This window comes from Equus quagga, chromosome 1 (assembly GCF_021613505.1).
Source record: "Equus quagga isolate Etosha38 chromosome 1, UCLA_HA_Equagga_1.0, whole genome shotgun sequence".
Lineage (NCBI taxonomy): Eukaryota > Metazoa > Chordata > Mammalia > Perissodactyla > Equidae > Equus > Equus quagga.
Genome location: NC_060267.1, coordinates 54,917,108 through 54,941,084, shown reverse-complemented (window position 1 = coordinate 54,941,084; position 23,977 = coordinate 54,917,108). Strand labels below are relative to the sequence as shown.

General features: G+C 43.1%; 1 protein-coding gene across 1 annotated transcript in view; it reads right to left on the bottom strand.

Annotated features, from left to right (window-relative positions):
- Positions 1–3,276: 3,276 nt before the first annotated feature.
- The window catches only part of LOC124225914 (maestro heat-like repeat-containing protein family member 7), a 42,509-nt gene continuing 21,808 nt past the window's right edge, over positions 3,277–23,977 (bottom strand). Inside the window, exons 8-15 of the mRNA XM_046638687.1 lie at positions 21,227–21,331; positions 17,783–17,930; positions 17,379–17,514; positions 16,526–16,719; positions 15,242–15,359; positions 14,673–14,813; positions 14,139–14,344; positions 3,277–3,411 (exon numbers count right to left, since the gene is read on the bottom strand). Coding sequence (XP_046494643.1) covers positions 17,441–17,514; positions 17,783–17,930; positions 21,227–21,331 — 327 coding nt within the window. The 3' untranslated portion in view covers positions 3,277–3,411; positions 14,139–14,344; positions 14,673–14,813; ... (1 more) ...; positions 16,526–16,719; positions 17,379–17,440. The remainder of the gene's footprint in view (positions 3,412–14,138; positions 14,345–14,672; positions 14,814–15,241; positions 15,360–16,525; positions 16,720–17,378; positions 17,515–17,782; positions 17,931–21,226; positions 21,332–23,977) is intronic.

Below are 23,977 nucleotides of genomic sequence, written 5' to 3'. Positions count from 1 at the left end.
ATATTTGAATGCAACTAAAAAACCCACAAAACTGCAAGTTCTTTCGGGAGCAGGGACTCTGTCTGCCTGAACACCACTGCAGCACCAGCACCCAGGGCACATGGTAAATGTTCAGTGACCAGAACATTCTTGCCAGTAGTGTTTTTACCTAACTAGTATGACAATGGATAATTTGTTTTCTTCCTCCTACTTCTCTCCGTTTTCTTCTTTTATACATAACATTACAACGGTAAAAATAAACTTTATTTAAAATAATGAGACATGTCCTTAAGAATTTCCCCATCCTCCTTTCCACCTTGCCCCACCCCTTGTGTAACCCAGAAGCCCGGCATAAGTCTCAGGCTCACCATTCTGTAACTGCTGCATGTCATTCTCATGTATGTGATTCATGCTTATCCGCTTAATTGTTAACCCTCAAAGATAGGACAGATTGAAAGTCTGTCCAGAATTTCTGGTCCTTTGGGCCACCCCTTTCCCCAGGTTGAGTAGTGAACAAGCAAACTTGTAAACCATTTCTAGCAAAGAATGCATCTAAGAGGTGCCTTGCAGCCTAGATGTCAGTGTCCTAATAGAAGACCAACCCTCAGAGCAGCTGTGACCCAGAAAAATATTGTCGGCAGGTGACAAGTAGAACATGAGCCCAGGATGTTAAACTCCACGAGGTTCCTACACCAATAAAAAGATGGACGAAGGGTACAAGGCAATTAATTTGCAAAAATAAAATATGCATTGCCAATAAACATAGGAAAAAATATTCAACCTGCTACAAAAAATATTAATCAAAACAACAGCAAGGTATTTTTTTCACCTATCAAATTGGTAATGATTTTAAAATATTACCCAGGGCTGGCAAATGTCTGGAGAAATGGATACTCGCATACAGTACTGGTGAGAATAGAAGTGACTCAAGCTTTTTAGAGGGCAGTTAAAGCACCAAAATCCTTAAAATTTTGCATACCCTTTGGGCCCAGAAATTCTGCTCATAAAGAAATTTACATTAACAAAATAATCATGATGGCATGCAGAGATTCAACCAGAGTCCCTGCTCAGAAAAACAAAAGACGACATAGTCTCAACATTCAAAAATAGGGACTAGCTAAATAATTTCAGAAACCCACCCATAAAATGGAATTAATATTATGCGGTGATTAAAAATAATGTTGGAGAGTATGTAAAGGTATGTATTTGTGATACAGCAAGGGAAAAAATGGAGTACTAAACTTGGACGTTTTAAAAAGTGCTATGTATGAGCATGTGCAAGTGTGTGTATAGTATATGCTTGGGGAAAAACCCTAAAATGTTAGCAGTGGTTAAATCCGAATGGTGGAATTTCTGGCATTATTTTCATCTTTTTTGCCAATCTGAATGTTTCAGGGTTTCTAACATTAACATATCTTACTATTATAGTTCAAAACAAAAATATTTTGGAAAATCCATGCAGTTCCAGTGGAAATAATAGGTTTTTCCCTTTCAAATGAGCATGGTCCCCTTGCCTAAAAAGCAGAGTGCAGACAGTGTGGGTGGACCCACACAGACCTCCCCTTCCTCCCTGAGCCTTTCTAACACAGGACGTGAGCACGGTCACCCGACACCCTCTTTAGTCAGGTCAGGCTAGGAAAGAAGGTGACCTGCTTCATTGTTGATGGTTCTGGCTCAGCCCTTTAAGCAGAAGGTCAAAGAGGGCTCCCCTTTGAAGAGAGGGGGCAGGAGTCTCCAGGAGGGAGCATCTTACCCATGAAACTGACTACAGCTGCCCTTAGGAAGGGCTGAGGGCTCTTCAGGAAGCCAAAGCTCTGGGACAGTAACTCCCCTACAAACTGTGTTTTGCTTGAGCCCACCTGTGGAGCCAAAGAGGGGTAAGCTGACCAGGAGAGGGGGGCTGCTGGGAAGTCCACTAAAGACCTTCTTGCGGCCATGGCCCTCCCACCCTGTCCACAAGCAGCATCATTCTGTCCTCAGCCAGCTTAACTGCCTAACTAACTATAGACTCAGACAGTCCCACCCCCAGCAACAGTGCAGACTCAGCAGGAAGTTCATAAAGAGAAGTTTGCTCCTTGGTACCAACATGACAAGAGAGAAAACAACTGATATGGAGCCAGGAGACCAGGTTTGAAAACTGGCCCTGACACACACTGGCTTCAATTTTCTCATCTGTAAGAGCTGAAATAAAACCTGCCCAAGCTCCCTCACATGATTGTAAGGCTCCAATGGGATAATGGATGTAAAAGTGCTTTGTAAACTGTAAAGTGCTCTACCTATGGAAGGCAATAAGCGCCAAAATTCATAATATTAGAATTGCTAATGTTAATTTCTAACCTACTTGCTTAGCCCTTAAGTGTTTACTTTTCAACAAGGATTCCTGATCTCTGCCCTGTTCTTGACTTCTTAGGAGCCACAGACCCTTAACACCATGACCATTGACCTAAAGCCCAGATGACTCCTGCCTACCTCTCTTCCTACAACTCTAACCAGAAGGCCTCTGTCCCATTGCCATCTACTACCCTTGCATGACCTCCCTAGCCTCTGAAGGCAGAGATTGGGACGCGAGGAGGATCAAATATGGAGAACCAGGGACTGGTATCCCAAATGTGGGTTCTCAGAGTTTGCTGATGATAGAGAATGAGAATCAAGGAACAGAAAGAATGTATCATCTGTCAGCCCTCCCCTCTTCACCCACCTAGCCTGCCCTTGAGTCCTTAGCATGAATATTGTGACCCGGCTTCCTCAGAGACTTTCACTCACCAGGTACTTGCATGTTTCTTCCAATACCTGGATGTGATCACTGAGGGTGGTAAGCCGGAATGTCTGTGTTAGTGACAACCAACCAATCACATTAGTCCACTCGGTCAGGGCCCCTCCACAGGCCTATGGCATGGAAAGAAGGGAATCCCCAAAGCCTCACTCCTATAATTGCAGAGCCAGGCCAGGAGACTAAGTGGAAGACTACAAAGCTGGGCCCCAAAGGGCTTGGTTGGGGGTTGGTAGCCGGGATCAGATAAAACATGGGACCTGGCTCATAACAAGGGACATCAATAGCTTCAGGGAGCAGAACCATATCAGGATAGACCGATGGTATCCAAAAGAGGGTAAAAGAGCTCAGAGCCAGCCCAGAGGATGATACTGAAGAGATGGATATAGAAAATACAGCGAAGGCTGGCCTCATGAAAAAGAGCCAAAGGGAAGGGGTTGTGCTCTAGCAGAAACGGGGTAAACCAGGTGAGGCTGGCAGGATAGAGGTCATCAGTACCTTGACTACCTCGGTGGTGTTGTCCTGAATGCTGAGCAGCAGTGGGACTAGAAAAGTGTAGATCTCTTTTTGGAGGGCGGATCCAGGCTTGAATTTGTGAACTCGATGTACCATGTGGCCCAGGGCAGAGGTGGCTGAAATCCTCACCTCGTCCCTCTCCTGCCCTGAAGAGCAAAATAGACATGAGGAAGGTCATGGTTTCCCTCTGGCCCTGCCTGGCCTGGCTTCCATACTCCCACATCTCATTTTCCATGTCCCAAATACACTGATGGCATTGTGTTTACACAATGTAAAGACAACACGGTTTGTGTATCTGAGTAATTCTCTTTAGAACCCTAGAGCGAATAAGTCAGTTTGTTAAGGCACAGCACAAGGGAAACCAAGATCATAGTTTCAGTTCTGCCATGGACCATATCCACAGCTAGTAACTTTATACTCTTCCAAGGATTTAGCTCAAGAATACCAAATTTTAAAAAATACATATGGTTATCCTCATTATGCTGTGAATAAAAATTTTTAAATCTATATTAGCTTATATTAATTAACAATGATCACAAACAGCTAAACTCTGTACACTTTCAAGAGTATATTATATATATAAATTGAACAAATAATTATTGAGCATTTATCATGAGCCAGGCACAGTGCCAAATAATAGCGACATAGTGGACAAGACAGATAGTCCCTGAAATTGTAGGATATGGGCAACAGAAATTTAGCAAATTGGATGTACATGTTATTAATTTTTGCCCAGTGAACATAATGGCCAAAACAGAGAGATGATTCAATGTTAGTACTTTAATTTAAAAAACAAAGAGAAAAAGTATCTCATGCAGATTAGCTCAAGATGAGTGACTGAGCATTGCTCCAATCATCCCTTCCTGCCCTAAATCCCTCAGAGAAATAGTAGAGATATACTTTTTAAATTCATAATGGCTCTGAAATATTAAATGTTTCCCCTGCAGAGGACTAGAGCATCAGTGAAAGAGATAAACAGCAGACAGGATTGAAATGAAAGTTGAAACCACAGCCCAAAGTGAGGGCAAGAGCAGATTGCTGCAGGAAGTGGGTGTGTTCTGGGATGCTCTAAGCTTACAGGCTGTGCGTACATGGAGCAGAACAGGACACTGGGCAACTGACAGGGTGGTCGTTTGGGGTGCTGTAGTTCAGCCATCCAATCCAGTTTCTCTCTCCACCCTGCCCTCTCATTATCCCCCTTACTAAACAGCAAGCACAAGGAGCACAAAGTCACCCCAACAGAGCAGGGAGTGTGTATCTGGACCAGAGAAATAGGACAGTGCAGGAATCCAGTAACACCCAGGAAGAGCACGGAACCCCGTAATCAAAAGACTGGCTACTGGCATCCAGCTGTCCACATGTCCCTGGGTGCTCCCCCACAATTACTAAAGTTAGACTGCAGTGCTAGGTACTGCTCTCACAGAGGGCCAGCCAAGAATTAGTAGTGCAAAATTTCCAGGTCTCACCAAACAGTTAGGAAAACCAACACCACAAGAGAAACAAACAAAACCCCCATCATCCAAATAATACAGTCTGAACAAAACTTTAGAGAAAGTATAATTGAATCCTTAGAAAGATTTTGTAAAAAAAGGATATTGAGGACATTTTTTAAAGTGCTTGGAAATCCAAACTTTGAAATTATAAGTAAATAAGGAAATAAATAGATATAGGCAAAAGTAAGGCAGTATCTCCATAGAATAATGTAATAGTTATTCAGATATCACACCATCAACCAGAAGAGAAAGAGAAAGAGAACCTGCTTCATTAAAAAAAAAAAATTAAATAAAATTCAGTAGATGGGTATAAATAGCAGAATAACCACAGCTAAAGAGTGAATTAAGAGGAGAATCAGCCAAGTAGTTCTTCCAAAATGGACAAAGAGATGGGAAATATAAAAGTTAAGAAACATGGAAAATAAATTCAAAGAAATTCCAAAGACTAGAATAGAAAGAAGAAAGAAAAGAGCACATACCAGCAAAATAATAGAAGAAAATTTTACAAATGATGAAACTACTGAGCTTCACCTAAGTGGGTTCATATGACTAGGTGAATGGTAAAGCAGCACCCAGAGTCCAGATCTTATGACCCTCAGGGGAGTGTTCCTTTCATTCTGCCAGGTTCCCATTCTGTAGATGATGACCATTTACTATTAGACCATAAATCTCAACTGCCTATTCCAGCCATATAGAAGAAAAAAATAGCTGGACAACTTTCCCACTATAAACACCTTTGAATGCTAGATAAAATACACAAAAAATATTTTTAAAGCATAGCTGAGCTTTCAAGAAAATAAGAGACATTCCCAGGGACCAAAGATGAAGAGGTTGCTGACACTCCAGCTGCTGTTGCAGGAGGAGGACTTCTCTGGTTTCGATAACCTAGGGGCATGCCTTGTCATACCTACTGGTCTCCCCAGCCTGCTTGCAAGGTAGCCAGAAACTGGGAAGCAAGCACCATGGGCAGGCAGAGGGCTCCCAGAGAAGCCCTCTAGTTAATGCTCAAAGAACCAGAAAGGACACTCAAAATGCTCAAAGAAATCCCTCATTTCTTTTTATCCCCTCTATTCTCTCATGCTACACCCCCCAAACAAGTCCCAGTGGGAGCCTATAGGAGCCAAAACTCTGAGGGAGGGGAAGTTTACCCTCCATTTGAAGGAGCTTTGGCCCCAAGAAGGTTGACAAACCACCATTGCTTTATTTCCTCTCTCTGCTCTAACACCCCATGGCCCAGTTGTGGGCACAGTCACAGAAATGTCTGGCATTGTGGGGGAACTAAAACCCCACCTTTCTTGCCAGATGACTGGAAAAAGTGGAGCCCTAGGGAAATGTAAAACTAGGAAGGTCACAGAGAGGGAAAGTGACCCTATAAAGTCGTTTATGAATTCCTGAGCTCACCCTATGCATAGATCTGATCCTAAACCACATACTATAGACTTTGAGAACTGAACTACAGGACAGACAATGCTCCAGGTCCCAGACTGGACACTGGGTGGTGTGAACTCAGAATAGCAAAGGCTATGAATTCAGAACTGACCATTGAAATCACAACCCACACTCAGAAGGCTAGTCAGAACTTGCAGCCTGAAGTTAAATGTGTCAATTGCCTGCTAAAGGGATAATATCAATATCCAATATTGATATCAATATCCATATCCAATATTGATATCAATATCAATATCCTATTTCCATAGGATTTAAATGAGACCCAGAGTCACATAACTTAATATTCATAATGTCCATGACACAATCCAAAATTACTCAGCATGCAAAGAGCCAGGAATATCTCAACTCAATGGGAAGAGACAATTGATATGCTAAAGTCAAGAGGAAACAGATGTTGGAATTATCTGATAAAAACTTTAAAGCAGTTATTATACCAAAGGTTCCCAAAAGCAACAGTGAACACTCTTGAAGTGAATACAGAAATGAAAAGTTTCAGCAAAGGAAAAGAAGATACAAAGAAGAACGATGGGAAATTTTAGAACTGAGAAATACAAAATTGGGTAGACTTACTAACAAAACAGAGATATCAAAGGAAAGAGTCAATGAACTTGAAGATAGATCAATAAAAATTATCTAACCTGAACAACAAAGAGAAAAATGATTGAAAATGAACAGAATCTTGGGATCTATGGGACAATAACAAAAGGTCTAACATTTGTGTCATCAGATTCCCAATAGGAGAGGAGAAGAAAGAGTGTGGTGCTGAAAAAATTTTGAAGAAATAATGACTAAAAACTTTCCAAATTTAGTGAAAGACATAAATATAGAGATTTCAAGAAATTCAATGAACCCTAGAGAGGCTAAACCCAAATAAATTCATTCCAAGACTCATCCTAAACTGCTGAAAACTAAAGACAAATGTGAGACAAAATAAAGACATTTTCAGACAAAGACTGAAAACTTTTACTATTAACAGATTCACTGAAGAAACCACCAAGGGAGAAAAAAAAATCAGTCTAGAAAGGAGGAGAGAGTTGCAAGAAGGAAAGGTGAAAAAGAAATTTGTAAACATGGGTAAATCTAAATAAGTAATGACTGTATAAAATAGCAACAATAATGATGATGATGATATAAAGACCAAATTTGGGGGGGAGGCGGAGCAAAATGGCAGGGTGAGCTGACCTGGGACTCTCTCCCCTCCAAAATAAAACCAAAAAAACGGAAAAACTGAATTTCAACCAATGACCCCTAATGCTGAGACTGTCAGAGACCTACAGAGTAAGAAGACAGAGAACGGAGAGGCTGGAGCTGCCCTTGGAGGGGCTGGAAAGGGGTAGGAGAGAACTTTGCTCCCTCCCCTAGAGACTGGGATCGCTGCCGCAGGTGCGGAAAGGAGCGGTGGAGGGACCACACGACCAAGGGATCATCCTTGACTCCCACCGCCGGTACAGTGGAAACCCGCTGAGAGGGGAAAGCTTCCATGTGCGGGGACCCCATCAGGTGAGGGCCTCAGAAGACCAGAGAACAGAGCTGATCTGAATCCAGGTTGGTGCGCAAGAGAAACTGCCCCTCCCCCCGGCAAACTGCGCTGGGCACCGCCATCTTGCCCGAAGGCGGAGAGCTCAGAATGCACAGCTCTCGACCCCCATCTAGTGGCGACAGGCCGTAAGTGCAACTGAATTCTACCATCATGTGCAAAAACTGCTCCTCTACCATCCAGCAATTTATAAAAGCACCAGACCAGAAGGAAAACAATAAAAACACAGAATTAAGTCCTGAGGACTTGGAAATAGGTAAACTAAGTGAAAATGAGTTCAGAGTAGCTATCATAAAAAAACTCAATGAGGTAGAGAGAAAGATAGAAAAACAAGCCAACGAGTTCTGGAATTACTTCACAAAAGAGATTGAAATTATAAAGAAGAATCAAACAGAATTACTAGAGATGCAAAACACAATGGACCAGATAAAACAGAATATGGATTCCCTGAATGCCCGTGTAGACATCATAGAGGAGAAAATTAGCATAATCGAAGATAGACAGGCTGAATGGCTCCAGACAGAGGAAGAAAGAGAACTAAGAATTAAAAAGAATGAGGAAAATCTCCGAGAGATAGCAGATTCAATGAGGAGAAAGAATTTAAGGATCATAGGAATTCCTGAGAACGTGGAAAAGGAAAATGGAGCAGAAAGTGTGCTTAATGAAATTATAGAAGAGAACTTCCCAAATCTAGGGATTGAGAGAGAAATGTGTGTAGAGGAAGCTTTCAGATATCCTAAATTTGTCAATGCAAAAAGACCTACTGCAAGGCATACAGTAGTACAAATGGCAAAAATGAAAGACAAAGAAAGGATACTCAGGGCAGCAAGGCAGAAGAAAATAACCTACAAAGGAACTCCTATCAGACTTTCAGCGGATTTCTCTACAGAAACCTTACAAGCTAGGAGAGAATGGAGTGACATATTCAAAACTTTAAAAGATAAAAATCTTCAGCCAAGAATACTCTATGCAGCAAAAATATCCTTCAGATATGAGGGAGAAATTAAATCTTTTCCAGACAAATAAAAGTTAAGGGAATTTGTAACCAAAAGTCCTCCACCACAAGAAGTCCTCAAGAAGGCTCTCATACCTGAAAAAAGAAAAAAGGGAGAAAGGGGTCACAAACCACAGAGTAGGGAGACAGATAGAACCAGAATAGGATAGCAAATATTCAACTATAGCATTAGGATAAAGGTAAGGAAACTACCAAAGCAAAGACGATCTTATCACTCTAACTACAAACTCATAACATGAGTTAGAATAAGAAATGGAAATAATAATTTAGGAGGGGAAGAGCAAAGGGACTAAATCAGTCTAGGCCAAGTAAGTAAGAGACCACCAGAGAATAGACTATATTATACATGAAATTCTAAACACAAACTTCAGGGTAGCCACTAAACTAAAAAACAGAACATAGCCACAAAACATAAATAAGGAAAAATCTAAGAAACCCAGCATAAGAAATTGCAGTAGTCAATGGGTAGGCTAAAGCACACAGGACGAGAAAAAAAGGTAAGGCAGGAAAACCAGATAATGAGCGACAGATTGACAGCATTAAGTCCACATGCATCAATAATCACCCTCAATGTAAACGGATTGAACTCTCCAATAAAAAGACACAGAGTGGCAAAATGGATTAAAGAACAAGATCCAACAATTTGTTGCCTCCAGGAAACACACCTCAGCCCCAAGGACAAACACAGACTCAGGGTGAAGGGGTGGAGGACAATACTTCAAGCAAATAGCAAGGAAAAAAAGGCAGGTGTTGCAATTCTCATATCAGACCAAGTGGATTTCAAAATAAGACAGGTAAAGAGAGACACAGAGGGACAATATATAATGATCAAAGGGACACTTCATCAAGAAGAAATAACGCTTATAAATATCTATGCGCCCAACATAGGAGCACCAAAGTTCATAAAGCAACTATTAACAGACCTAAGGGAAGATGTTAAAAACAACACAATAATAGTAAGGGACCTCAACACCCTGCTCACATCAATGGACAGATCATCCAGACAGAAAATCAACAAGGAAATAGTCGAGCTAAACAAAAAACTAAAACAATAGGACTTAATAGACATATATAGATCACTTCATCCAAAAACAGCAGAATACACATTCTTCTCAAGTGCACATGGAACATTCTCAAGGATAGACCATATGTTGGAAAACAAGGCAAGCCTCTACAAATTTAAAAAAATGGAAATAATAACAAGCATCTTCTCCGATCATAATGCTATAAGGCTAGAAATTAATTACAAGAAAAAAGCTGAGAAAGGCACAAGGTTGTGGAGACTAAACAATACACTACTGAACAAGCAATGGATCATTGAAGAAATTAAAGAAGAAATCAAAAACTACCTGGAAACGAATGAAAATGATAACATGCCATACCAACTCATATGGGATACAGCAAAAGCTGTATTAAGAGGAAAATTCATTGCAATACAGGCACATCTTAACAAACAAGAAAAATCCCAAATAAGCAATCTTAAACTACACCTAACTGAACTAGAGAAAGAAGAACAAATAAAGCCCAAAGTTGGCAGAAGGAGAGAAATAATAAAAATCAGAGCAGAAATAAATGCTATTGAACGAAAAAGGCGGTAGAAAGGATCAATGAACAAAGAGCTGGTTCTTTGAGAAGATAAATAAAATTGACAAACCCCTAGCCAGACTTACAAAGAAAAGAAGGGAGAAAGCTCAAATAAACAAAATCAGAAATGAAAGAGGAGAAATAACAACAGACTCTGCATAAATACAACGAATTATAAGAGAATACTACGAAAAACTATCTGCCAACAAAATGGATAACCTAGAGGAAATGGATAAATTCTTGGACTCCTACAATCTCCCAAAGCTCACTCAAGAAGAAGCAGACAATTTGAACAGACCAATCACAAGGAAAGAGATTGAAACAGCCATCAAAAACATCCCAAAGAATAAAACCCCAGGACCAGATGGCTTTCCTGGGGAATTCTACCAAATTTTCATAGAGGATTTAATACCTATCCTTTTCAAGCTATTCCAAAAAATTAGGGAAGATGGAACATTTCCTAACACATTCTATGAGGCCAACATCACTCTGATACCAAAGCCTAACAAGGACACCACGAAAAAAGAGAACTACAGGCCAATATCACTGATGAACATAGATGCAAAAATTCTAAACAAAATTTTGGCAACCAGAATTCAGCAATTCATCAAAAGGATCCTACATCATGATCAGGTGGGATTCATACCAGGGACACAGGGATGGTTCAACATCCACAAATCAATCAACGTGATACACCACATCAACAAATTGAGGAATAAAAACCATATGATCATCTCAATAGATGCAGAGAAAGCATTTGACAAGATCCAGCAGCCATTTATGATAAAAACTCTGAACAAAATGGGCATAGAAGGAAACTATCTCAACATAATAAAGGCCATATATGACAAACCCATAGCCAACATCATACTCAATGGGCAAAAACTGAACGCCATCCCCCTGAAAACAGGAATGAGACAAGGATGCCCTCTATCACCACTCTTATTTAACATAGTACTGGAGGTCCTGGCCAGAGCAATCAGGCAAGAAAAAGGAATAAAAGGAATCCAAATAGGGAGGGAAGAAGTGAAACTCTCACTGTTTGCAGATGACATGATCTTATATAGAGAAAACCCCAAAGAATCCATTGGAAAACTGTTAGAAGTAATCAACAACTACAGCAAAGTTGCAGGGTATAAAATCAATTTACATAAATCAGCATTTCTATATTCTAACAACGAGCTAACAGAAAAAGAACTCAAGAACACAATACCATTCACAATCACAACAAAAAGAATAAAATACCTTGGGGTAAATTTAACTAAGGAAGTGAAGGACCTATATAATGAAAATTACAAGGCCTTCCTGAGAGAATTGGATGACGACATAAGGAGATGGAAAGACATTCCATGTACATGGATTGGAATAATAAACATAGTTAAAATGTCCGTTCTACCTAAAGCAATCTACAGATTCAACGCCATTCCAATCAGAATCCCAATGACATTCTTTACAGAATTAGAACCAAGAATCCTAAAATTCATATGGGGCAACAAAAGACCCCGAATTGCTCAAGCAATCCTGAGAAAAAAGAACAAAACGGGAGGCATCACAATCCCTGACTTCAAAACATACTACAAAGCTACAGTAGTCAAAACAGCATGGTACTGGTACAAAAACCAGTGCACAGATCAATGGAACAGAATTGAAAGCCCAGAAATAAAACCACACATCTATGGACAGCTTATCTTCAACAAAGGAGCTGAGGGCAAACTGGAGAAAAGAAAGTCTCTTCAACATATGGTGCTGGGAAAACTGGAAAGCCACATGTAAAAGAATGAAAATTGACCATTCTTTTTCACCATTCACCAAAATAAACTCAAAATCGATCAAAGACCTAAAGGTGAGACCTGAAACCATAAGCCTTCTAGAAGAAAACGTAGGCAGTACACTCTTTGACATCAGTATTAAAAGGATCTTTTCGGACACCATGCCTTCTCAGAGAAGGGAAACAATAGAAAGAATAAACAAATGGGACTTCATCAGACTAAAGAGCTTCTTCAAGGCAAATGAAAACAGGATTGAAACAAAAAAAACAACCCACTAACTGGGAAAAAATATTTGCAAGTCATGTATCTGACAAAGGCTTAATATCCATAATATATAAAGAACTCTCACAACTCAACAACAAAAAAATCAAACAACCCAATCAAAAAATGGGCTGGAGACATGAACAGACATTTCTCCAAAGAAGATATACGGATGGCCAATAGGCACATGAAAAGATGTTCATCATTGCTGATCATCAGGGAAATGCAAATCAAAACTACGCTATCACCTTACACCCATTAGAATGACAAAAATATCTAAAACTAATAGTAACAAATGTTGGAGAGGTTGTGGAGAAAAAGGAACCCTCATGCACTGCTGGTGGGAATGCAAACTGGTGCAGCCACGACGGAAAACAGTATGGAGATTCCTCAAAAGATTAAAAATAGAACTACCATACGACCCAGCCATTCCAGTGCTGGGTATCTATCCAAAGAGCTTGAAGTCAGCAATTCCAAAAGTCCCATGTACCCCAATGTTCACTGCAGCATTATTCACAATAGCCAAGACGGGGAAGCAACCTAAGTGCCCATCAACAGACGAATGGATAAAGAAGATGTGGTACATATATACAATGGAATACTACTCAGCTGCAAAACAGAACAAAATCATTCCATTTGCAATACCATGGATGGACCTTGAGGGAATTATGTTAAGTGAAATAAGCCAGTTACAGAAGGTTAATCTCTGTATGACTCCACTCATATGAGGAATTTAAACATGCAGACAAAGAGAACAGATTAGTGGCTACCAGGGGAAAGGTGGGGTGGGGGGTGGGCACAAAGGGTGAAGGGGTGCACCTACAACACGACTGATAGACAATAAAGTACAACTGAAATTTCACAAGATTGTAACCTATCAACTCAATAAAAATAAAAATATAAATAAAGACCAAATTTGGGGATTTTAAAAGAATGTGAAACTAAAATACTAGGCAATATTAATATATAAAATGAGAGGGTGTGATCAGAGTTAAAGCATTCTAAAGTCCTTATATTGTTTGGATGGAGGACAAAGATTTTATTGTGCCTTGTTAAGTCAAGCATACACATTGAATTTTAAAAGTAACTGAAAGATGGATGAATCAGACATTGACTCTGTCACCATGGAGTGTCCAGGCTCACAGAGGAGATGAGACCGGTACAAAAGTAATTCAAATCCAAGGTTCACAAATTTCAAAGTTATAGATGCCAGAACGGGAGCACTGTGAGCATGCATCTCTGATGTCAAGTTCCTTTCAGCTCTAAAATTCTATGCTCTTTAAGGGGGACGAGACGTGGAGTAGACTGGTATTGGTTTGGGAAGTTCAGGTTTCTGAGCCTGTGGGTTCTTGTGACAAGGTTCCCAGCATTCTAGGGTCCCTGTGTTGTTTGGGAGGAGGGTAGAGTCATGTGTTCTCTCCCTACTCTTCACTTCGTGAGTGGAGTCTGCAGAAGATCTTTGGAGTCAGAACCAATTTCATGTTAGTATGCCACTTTTTTTCCTTCAGTGGCTCCTTCAGGAAACTTCTGGTGAGAAAGTAAGTGGATGAGCGTGTGCTATGCCTGTAGGTAATAGGGAATGCATTTGGCTCATGTCCTACACACTGCTTCAAGTAGCCACATCTCCTTTTTCTGCCCCTCAGTGACTTCAGCCTCCACCACAGTCCCACAGCCTTGCCCCAGTCCCCTCCGTTCAGCTTCCAGGGTTCGTCTTCAGCCCCAGCCCATACTATTCCCAACTGATTCTAAGGACGCAGGCCCATACATGATTGATGAGCGGACACAGCTGCTTGGAGATGCTGCAAAAGACCACCTTGATGTCCTCTCCCTGCCCATGGCAGATGATGTTCCGCAGGCACTTCACTGCCTGCACTGTCACTCGTACCTCATTCTTCAGGAGGTCTCGCAAGAAGGAAGTCTCGCAAGAAGGAAGTCTCGCAAGACGGGAACCAGGCTCTTCAGAGACTCTGACTATTTGGGAGAAGGCAGAGATCACTCATCACCTGGGGATCATGCAACACTTTGGGGACAGGGCTTTGAGAAAAGAGATGATGCCTAAGAGAAACAGACATGGGGAATCTGGGGGCTGGACACGCCGAGGAAGTGGAAGGCTGGCGCTCAGGAGATTCAGGAGGCCTGACGGCCAGTCTACGTAAGTCTACAAACTGAATGTTGTGCTGCCCTAGGATGAGGAGTTGGGGGATATACTAAGCCCTGGATAACTAAGAGGCTCAAGGGAGGTAAATTAAATGCTTCAGGGACTAACCTTCAATTCCCACTTGGTGCCCCCCACCCTTACTTGTCCTGGGTGCAGTGTCAGGTTACTGATTCCACGGAGCCCAATTTCTTTCATGACGAGGTTGGGCTCCTTGATCCACTTGATTAGATTGCCCAAAAAGTCTTGCCCCAGAGTCTGAGCCACTGATCGGTGCCAGAGGAGCTGTGGGTGTGAGGAGACCACAGCTATGGATGGAGAACAGGTCATGGGAACCAAGTACCCCCCTCAGCCCTCCCTCAGGCCCCATACTCAGGTAAGGACTGTGTCCAGTTGAGAGCAGGGGCAGACTGGTACACATGGGTGGAGACTAAAGTGACAGGTAGGGGGATAATGCTGAGAAGGTTTGAATCTCAAGCCAGATGCTGGGATCCATGGATCATTCTAGGAGGACTAGAGCTGCTGACCCCTCCTCAGGCTTTCCCTGCCTCCTTTAACCAGGCCCCTGAACTGGCCGGGAAGGGAACTACACTTTAGATGGCTCCATTCTATTCTTTTCTCTTTCTGGGGCAAGTTATTTAACATTTCTGTTAGATGTTCCTCCGCTACAGCAAATGAAAGGCTGGGCTATGGACCTCTCCCCGGGCTTTCACCTGCGCAGTGAAGGCCCTGGCCAGGATCCTCCAATGATCATCGACGCTGTAGAGGAGCTTCCTGACAGGCTTCAGAATTCGGTGCAGAATGTCAGGTTCACAATTCTTCACAATGCCACTAGGGTGGGACACAGGAAGCCAAGAGTTGCTGGAGGGTGTTGGCAAGGAACCAGGGTACACAGAACAGGGAAGACATGAGGCCTGAGAGAGCACAGGAGACGAGAAGGCTGGGAGATAGGACATTGCGGTCCAGGGGCTAGAGTGGTACAGAGGGCACTGGGGAAATCATCCCATCTTGTCAGGTCCATGATCCCTATGTAGAAAAATTGGGGGCAGGACAGGAAGTCCCAGCAGCGATGCTGATCTGCATAGACCACCACTCCATCATACGCAGCTGACAATAGCACCAGCTTCACTACCTCCAGGGCACAACTGAAAGCCACCATCACTGGGTTTGTGAAAAGAAAGGGACAGAAGGATGGACAAAGCATTACGCCCTAGTTTGCACCCCTGTGCTGGCAACAGTTCCCTAATCTGGTAGCTGGATTCTGCTGCCCTGCAGGTGAAAATCCATGGCTCTATGAAACCCATTCCAATTGTCCATCCACGTACCCCTTCAACCCTGGCACTCATCCAACCACAGAGTCCCATGAAAGAGACCCTAGGGACGTTTTAGTGCCATGGTTTTCAAATTCTGCTCTCCATGGCACAGAAGGAGGGTTAGGCTATCTCTTCACCTCCATACCCACCTAATCAGAATGTCTCTGCTTACTGGTTTTATTGGTTTTCATTTTCATATACAATTTCATTTGACTAGAATGTCCTGAGGTTTAAAGAAAAAAAGTATGACAACCACTGATTTAGGAGTCCAACTCCCATTTTACAGATGAGAAAACTGAATTCTAGTAGTGACTTGCACAAAATGGCACAGCTAGTGACAAAGCCAAGCCAGCAGTCAACCAGATTCAAATGGCCACAACTGCATGGAGAGAATGACACAGACATGGTCTTGTCCGGTCATTTACCACCTAATTGAATCTCCTCATGTGCAGAGTTATGACCATGGATATGAACCACTGAGTGAATCAGTAGAAGAGTGCAGGCAAGAAAAAGATTAATGAGAGACTTGAGAATATGCAAGAATATTCTAGCACATGATGCTAGATATTCTTCCACTCTTCTGCTTTCTCTTTCTCAGCATTCCTAGGGGATCAGCATCCAGTTGTCCAGGGCCCTCAGGAATTAACTAGTCTCATTCCTCCATCACACAGGGGTTAGGCTTACCTAGTGGGGTCAAAGGGCTTCCTCTTGCCTCCTGGGCCCCCCTCTTTGCTGTAGACCACTATCTTTGTGGGAACATTTTGCTCAGTCACCCAGTAGAGATGACATAGCACAGCCAGCAACAGCCAAGGACAGAGTTCTTGGATGGCCTCCTGGCATAAGGACCCTGATAGCATTTCACACAAGGCACATGCTACCTGGGAGAGGACACGATGGAAGGAGGGAAGCAGAATTGACCAGGCGTGAGTGAAGGCATAAAATGGTCCACAGTCCCACACTGAGTCTCACCCTGCCCTCCCTGTCACTGCCCAAAGGGTGCAGCTCGCTCTCACTCAGGCTTGTAAGAAGCACCCAAAGAGTGAAAGCCCACCGCTCATCCCTAGGGAAAAGAGGGGGCCACACACATGCAACTTCCCTGACATTAAAAACAAAATGGGAACAAACTCCAAATTTTCAGCAGAAAATTATTTCGGACATACTTTGGCCACCCCAGTTTCAGGCAACCAAAGCTCCTCCCATCCCCAACTCCCATGCCACACTCCAGGCCCTGAAAAAATGAGTGCCAGCCCCAGAATCAGGAGATAGAAAAGATGATTAACTCTGAACGTCAATTTCCTGTCCAGAAAATGGGATTGATCTCTGCTCTTTCTACATCATGCAGCTCTTAGACATATAGCTGCAAAAAGGTGGGTAAAGTGCTCATCGAATGTAGGGTATTAGTGATTCCAGTGTTAACCTCTCCTCTTTGCTCCTCCCTAAGATTGGCTTCCATCCTGCAGCTGTCCCTTGATCTTCAGCTCTGCCCCCAAGGCCCCAAACAGTAATTCCTAGGCTCCCTCTCTTCCTTCATGCTGACCACCACAGGCTGGAAGGCCATCTTCCTCGTTTCCCTTCTGGAGTGGAGCTTTTCCAGGATGTCTATGAGCAGCTGCAGAACGTTGATTGTGGTCTCTCGCTGGGTGCCAAATGCCTTCCACAGGGCCAGATTGGTTCTGCAGGACCCAGGGACAGCATGTCATGAGCCCTAGCGACCATGCTTCTAGGACTAGTCTGGCCTTGGACCTATGAAGGGCCAGCTCTTAGGGTCTATAGGGAGTGAGACCAAAGAGGACTGGGCCAGAGGACATGGAGATGAAGTTTGATTGACATCAAAGAGAAAGCGTCCCTGTGCAGTGATTGCTATGCTGGGCTTGGACTGGGGCAGGGGAGGGGTCATTGGGCTGGAGGATGTGCCCCCGCCCCCCAGCAGTGGAGAGGTACCTATCCCAAGGCAGGGGCTTGTTGAGCAGCATGGGCATGACCATGTGGGTGTTGGTGCCTGCCAGTGAGCACGTAGGGTCTCCTCCTTCGTGCTGGGCTCCAGCGGCAAGTTGAGCCGTTTCAGGATGCCCTCCACAACTTCCTCAATCTACGAGGCAAAGCCAGAAGAGTCTCAGTAATTCTTTCTTTGCTTCTTTCCCTCCTCCTCCCTCTCTACCAATTCCCTAAACTCAAGGGACTTGGTGGCAATCCTGCCAGTGACTCTCTTCTCAAGGCAGAGTTCTGGAGTGCCAGAGGCCAGACCAGCAGGGGCCACGAAGGAACCCTAGAAGCTTATGCCAAGGCCCTTATAGCAAATGCCTGCCCATAGCCGCAGTGTCCAGAGGGGAGCTCCTGGGTTACTCAGGGGGCACAAGACCTTCCAGGAAGGATGGCAGAAGACCGGAGACACTGCGAGGTTCCCCTCCCAGCTGAGGTCAACTTCAACACATGAAAGTGCAGGGACAGACGGCATTGGAAGCAGGGGGACCACAGGACTCTCATCTGACCCTCAGATCCTTAATATGTGGGCCTCTGGGAAGCCAGTTCACTGTAATGCCTCAAAGACACCCTCAGAGGGATCCTTCCATTTCTGGTACCTAAGCCAGGAAAGTCACCTAAATGAGTGGAGGCAACAGGTGTCAGAGGATTCAGACAGAGGAGGGCCTAGCTAGCACCTGCACCCATATAAAGGATGGCGGCACCCAGAGAGTTGCCTTTGTAACCCCATTTTAAAGGTTTGTTTTTTCAGTGAAGTGAGAAATGTGGATTTTATGCAAAAGCTTCTTGTTTTTATATGTTAACCTAAGAGAAAATTTATCCAAAGGTCAGAGTCATTCCATGAGCTTGCTGGTTTGCAGTCCACAGCCTTATCCTTCACGGGGTCTAAGCTCCCTGACACCCCAGGGAATCGGGATGAATTTCTCTAACAAAGCTTCCTGTGCTCTGCCTGCTAGGCCCTCCAGCTGCCTAAACTCCTGTAAGCAATCGTCCTTAACTGAGCAACCAGCCCCCCAGAGGGGAGGCACTGCACTTATGAGCTCAGGATACACATGTCAGAGCTCAGTGGGACCGCAGAGAAAATCTAGTCCAAGCCCACATTTTAGAGGTGAGTGAACTAAGGCCTACAGAGGAGAGGGACTTGCCCAAGGCCTTTCAGCTGGTTAGTAATAGAGCCAGGCAAGAGCCCAGGGCTCCTGACTTGCAGGGCAGAGCTCTTGCCACAGCACCATACTACCTTTATCATGTCTCTGCCCCCTCCTTCATGACAGCACTCATCAGCTGGGCTGCAGCCAGAGATACCTTGGCTCTGCTGTCAGTCAGGTCCTCCATGGCTGTCAGCACCAAGGAGGTGAGCTGGATCTGGGTGAAATACTCTGCAAATGCCTGCAACAGAGTGGGATCAGGCTGGACACACCTGGGTCCCCTGCCCGAGATAGCCTGTGCCATTCTTCCTAGTTAGGGTAGGAGGGAGAGCTTCTCTTCGGAACATAATGTGCTTTTGTCCTAGGCCTGTGCTGTCTGCCTAGCTCCTAGAAGACTCTTTCACTGTGGACAGTCTTTGGAGATGGGAGGGAGAAAACCCTGACCTTCGGTACAATATGGGGCTCAGAGGTCAGAGGTTGCAGAGGCAGAGCACTGGGAGAGAAGGGCAGGGGCTAAGATCCTTAATGACATCTCTTTGAAGCATGGGTTGAGTCTACACATTGCTCACAAAGCATCTTTAGCATGAAGCAAATACTTCCGGGGGAGGAGTAAAAAAGAAGGATTAGGACCCATGATGCTCAAGGGGGAGCATGTGGCAGGAAAATTTCCCCAAAGAAAAAGGTCACATCCAGTAATGGAAGGGGAAGGGAGATGGGATAAAAGAGTCCCAGCCCAGGAGTCTCTGATACTGTATAAATGAGAGGCTCAGGCTCTCCCCACTCTGTCCCTAGCCTGCCCCCTCACCTTGGCAATCTCACAGATGTTGTTGTAGAACACGTTGGCACTCTAGACTTCACTCTTGCCCTCTTCTTCCCACAGACCCTGTTTCTCCCTTCCCGTCTCTGAAACAAAGACACCCGACCCCACCCCTCAAACACTCAGAAGCCATCTTGGGCTCCCCCGTTTCCCTCCTGCCTCCCACCTACTGAACTAAGTCAGCTTAGGGAGATGTATATCCCATGGAGCTGAGAGCAGAGGAATGGGCATTAAGACCAGGAACGGTGCAAGCTAATGTCAAAGGAACCCGCATTGCCTGCCTCAGAGCAGAGACAGAATTGGGCAAGAGTACAGGGTTCAGCCAGAGGGAGAGAAACTAATTCACAAACTCTGCTTCCTGAATAGATATTTTGTCCCAAGAGGGTATCTGTAGATGTTTGGGGGCAGGTTCCTCAGTGGAAATGAGGTGCTCAAGTAACTTCTTGACTCTCTCTCTCCTGGGACAGAGTATGTGGGGATGGCCAGGCCTAAGTGGGAGGCCAGAGCGGGAGGGACAAGAGAAAGTTCGCCATATGCTTTTGTAGCAGGAGGATACAGTAGAGGTTGTAGACGGCCTGGGAAGACAGGAAGCAGATGTCGTCTACTGGGTCCTGGCAGCACACGGCCAGCAGCCTTACCAAGCGCCCCAGGCTAGTGAACTTGATTTCCGTCTGAGGAGAAGAGCTGAGAGTCACAGGTTATCCCAGCCACCCCCTTCGGCTGGGAGGAATGACAGGAAAAGAACTAGGAAGAGGGGATGCATGTGCCAGAGACATGAGAGGTGAGACTAGGTGAGGTTAATGGGAAAGGAATTAGGTGGGTGAATTGTGGCTACAAAGGACACAGGAATCACAGTTTTGGAATGACTCTATATTGTCCCTCTTCTTTGCCTCTGGACACTCCATTCATCCTTCAAGCCTCGCTCAAATGCCTCCTCCTCTGTGAGGTTTTCCTTGATACCCCGACTTGGAATCATTTGTGTTTTAATCTTTTATTCCCACTACATTTGATTTGTACATTCATTATTACCCTCTATTTAAATGTGTTCTATGCATGCCTCTCTCCCCAGTGGACTGTAAGATCCATGAAGCTAGGGAACTGTCTTGGTCCTCTATGTATCCAGTGTAACACCTAGCACAGTGCCTGGCACAAGGTGAGTATTCAGTAACTTCCTGTTAAGATGAATGGAATCAAACTGAACCAAGTGGAATGGAATTGGTGGATGGAGAAAAAGACCAAGCAGAAGATGTCAGAAGGGAGAAAGGAGAGAACAAGATGGGATGCACAAGAGAAAACAGAGGATGGAGTCAAGGAGATGGAGGATAAGGATGAATTATTAAGGCTAGGTAATACATGTGATAAAGTTTGGGATAAAGGTAGGGATAAGGGTGACCAGAGGGGGCAGCAGGGCCGGCCCAGGCTCTAGGGCAGGCTCCCACTCACTTCAAAGTTGTTCATTTTTGCAGTAAAACCAAGGATACAGGCAGTGCACCACATGGCCCGTTCCCGTTCATTGTCCTTCTTGGAATTCAGCCATGTGTCCAGAAGCTGGAAGGAGAAAAGAATGAAAGAAGAGTCTTGTTTAGCTGCAACCCAGAGGGTAGAAGTGTAACCTTAAACCTGGCTTTTGCAAAGTATCAGGGCAAGACTTCTGAGAACAGGACTTTATTTGCCTAGAAGCAGATTATATGTGTGGGTCTGGCACCAGAAGACTTCATTCCTCTAGGCCCCAATCTTGCCCTTATCTAGGTGCTAGAAATCTGCTCAATTAGTACCTCCGTCTTTCAGGTTAAAGCCATGGCTCTCAAATTATATTGACTGTGATTCACGTCAAAGGGTCAACATACCCCAGTGTCTCCCTACCCACTGCTTCCCATTCTTCAGTAGAAAGAGAACTTAGTGATAACACAGAAGCATCGCAGTATTCACAGATTCAAGGGTGAATTATGTATAAATCTGCTTGAGAAATATAATTATGGATGATTCCTACTTGAAACACAATGTATAAGTTTCTCACAATTAGTAAATTATGGGCCCAAAATGCCACTGATCCAAAGACGCATTGCTACATGTCAGTCTACAGCAATCAATCTGACAATGATGCAGCCAAACAAACAGCAATTTATAATTGAAAAGGGGAAAAGCAGCAGATGAAAAATCCACAACCAAATCAAGAGAATACTGATGCTACACTAATAACAAAAAACACTCTTCATGAAGATATGAGGAGTTCTCCTGGGAGCTCTGCAAGTCCTCCTTGCAGCCAAACTCTGATGAAATACCCCAGTGCTAAGACTGTGGTCTCTAAATGCCATTTTTCAATAAGAGGAATCAGAACTCCTTGGAAAAACAGTTGATTCCAGGACTGAGACAGAAAATATACAAGATATTGTATTGAAGAGCAAGGAAGCTATTGAAGACTATTGGAGTCATGTAGAGGGATTCAGGAGCCAATCTGAAGAGGCCCCCTTTGATCAAAGATGGAAGAATTTAAGCATAAATAAGAATAATAGTTGTAATTGATTAAAACACATAAAACATTTTAAAATTCATTTTAAATTCAAGGATACTAGAGAAATAACATCACTGGTCACTTTTGGAGAATACTAGGAAACAATTAATTACTTTGTAAACTGTTAAAGGGAAAGGATCCAGCATTTATCTTGTCTTTTCTATATGAAAAGCTATTCCTCAAGGTAATGACATAGTCTTTAAAGGTGGTTTCACTTTATATTAGAATTACAGCTAAAAATGAATGAGGAATGATAGAATTGCATCATCCTTTTGCAAAAATAAATAGAAGTATATTCATTCAATGGAATATTACATAGCAATAAAAAAGAATAATCTAGTGCTACATGTAACAACATGGATGAATCTCACAAACACAATGTTGAAGTGAAATAATACAGACACAAAAAAGTGCATATTATACAACTTCATTTATGTGACGCTCAAGAACAAGCTACACTAATATATGGTGCTAGAAGGCAACATAGTGGCTATCACTGGTGTGGGTTATTCACTGGGAGAGGGAACATGGGGAACCTTTTGGGGTATTGGAAATGTTCTATATTCTGTTCTGACTGGTATTTACACAGATGTATACATACGTAAAAATGTGTCTAAGTGTACACTTAAGATTTGCATACTTTATTGTAGCAAGTGATATCCCAATAACAAGGTCTTAAATAAAAGAGTATCACCAATTTTTAACCACTAATGAATTAATGAATCTAAGTAGTGATCATCAAAAGCTGTAAATGCCTCAAAAAGAGAGACAACCAGCATTATGTGCCTCTTGGTGGAAGAAGACAAGACTACTTATGAAGTAATCCTTGCCAAAAATTGCTCAGACTCGTGATCAAGCCTCTAGATCTAACAATTAATTTATAGGAAGGATTTGAACAGAGGAACTTGTTAAGTCACCCCAAAGGATGTAATCAGCACAAACCAGAATGTGGAAAATTTACAGAACAAATGACTTGGTTTCTTCAACAAATAAATTTTAAGGAAAAAAACAATGGAAGGAGAATCTATAGATTAAGAGACTTAAGAGACAAACTAACCAATTGGAATGTCTGAATATTTAATGATATTTTAAAAATGAAATTAATGTTAATTTTTAAATGTAATAATGATAGCACGGTTATATATTTTTTAAAAGAATACTTATCTCTTAGAGAAACATACTGAAATATTTATGGATAAAATGGTATGGAATTTGTTTCAAAATAATATAGAGGGGAGGAGGCTGGGGAGTGTATAGGGTATAGATAAAACAAGGCTGGTCATGACTAATCATTGGAGCTGGGTAATGGTACAAGGGATCATTGTGCTATTCTCCCTACTTTTGTAGATGCTTGAGATTTTCTATAATAAAAAATTAAGAAAACTAGAATGGAAATTGGGAATAATAAAAGTAGGGGTCTTGGTTCTGGGTAAGATGAAATAAGCACCACCCACCCTGTCTCTCTGTTAATACAGCTATAAAAACTAGACAGAGAGAGGGAACGTCAGCATCATGGCAGAGTGAGCTCTTCCTTTAGATTCTGCCCCCTAAGACACAATGAAAAGGACATTCATAAACCAACAGAGGACATTCACACAACACAAAAGACGTCTGAGAGATCCACACAGTCATACATCTGAAGGTGGAGGTGCCAGAACCCCTGAGAGGAAGTGGAAAGAGGT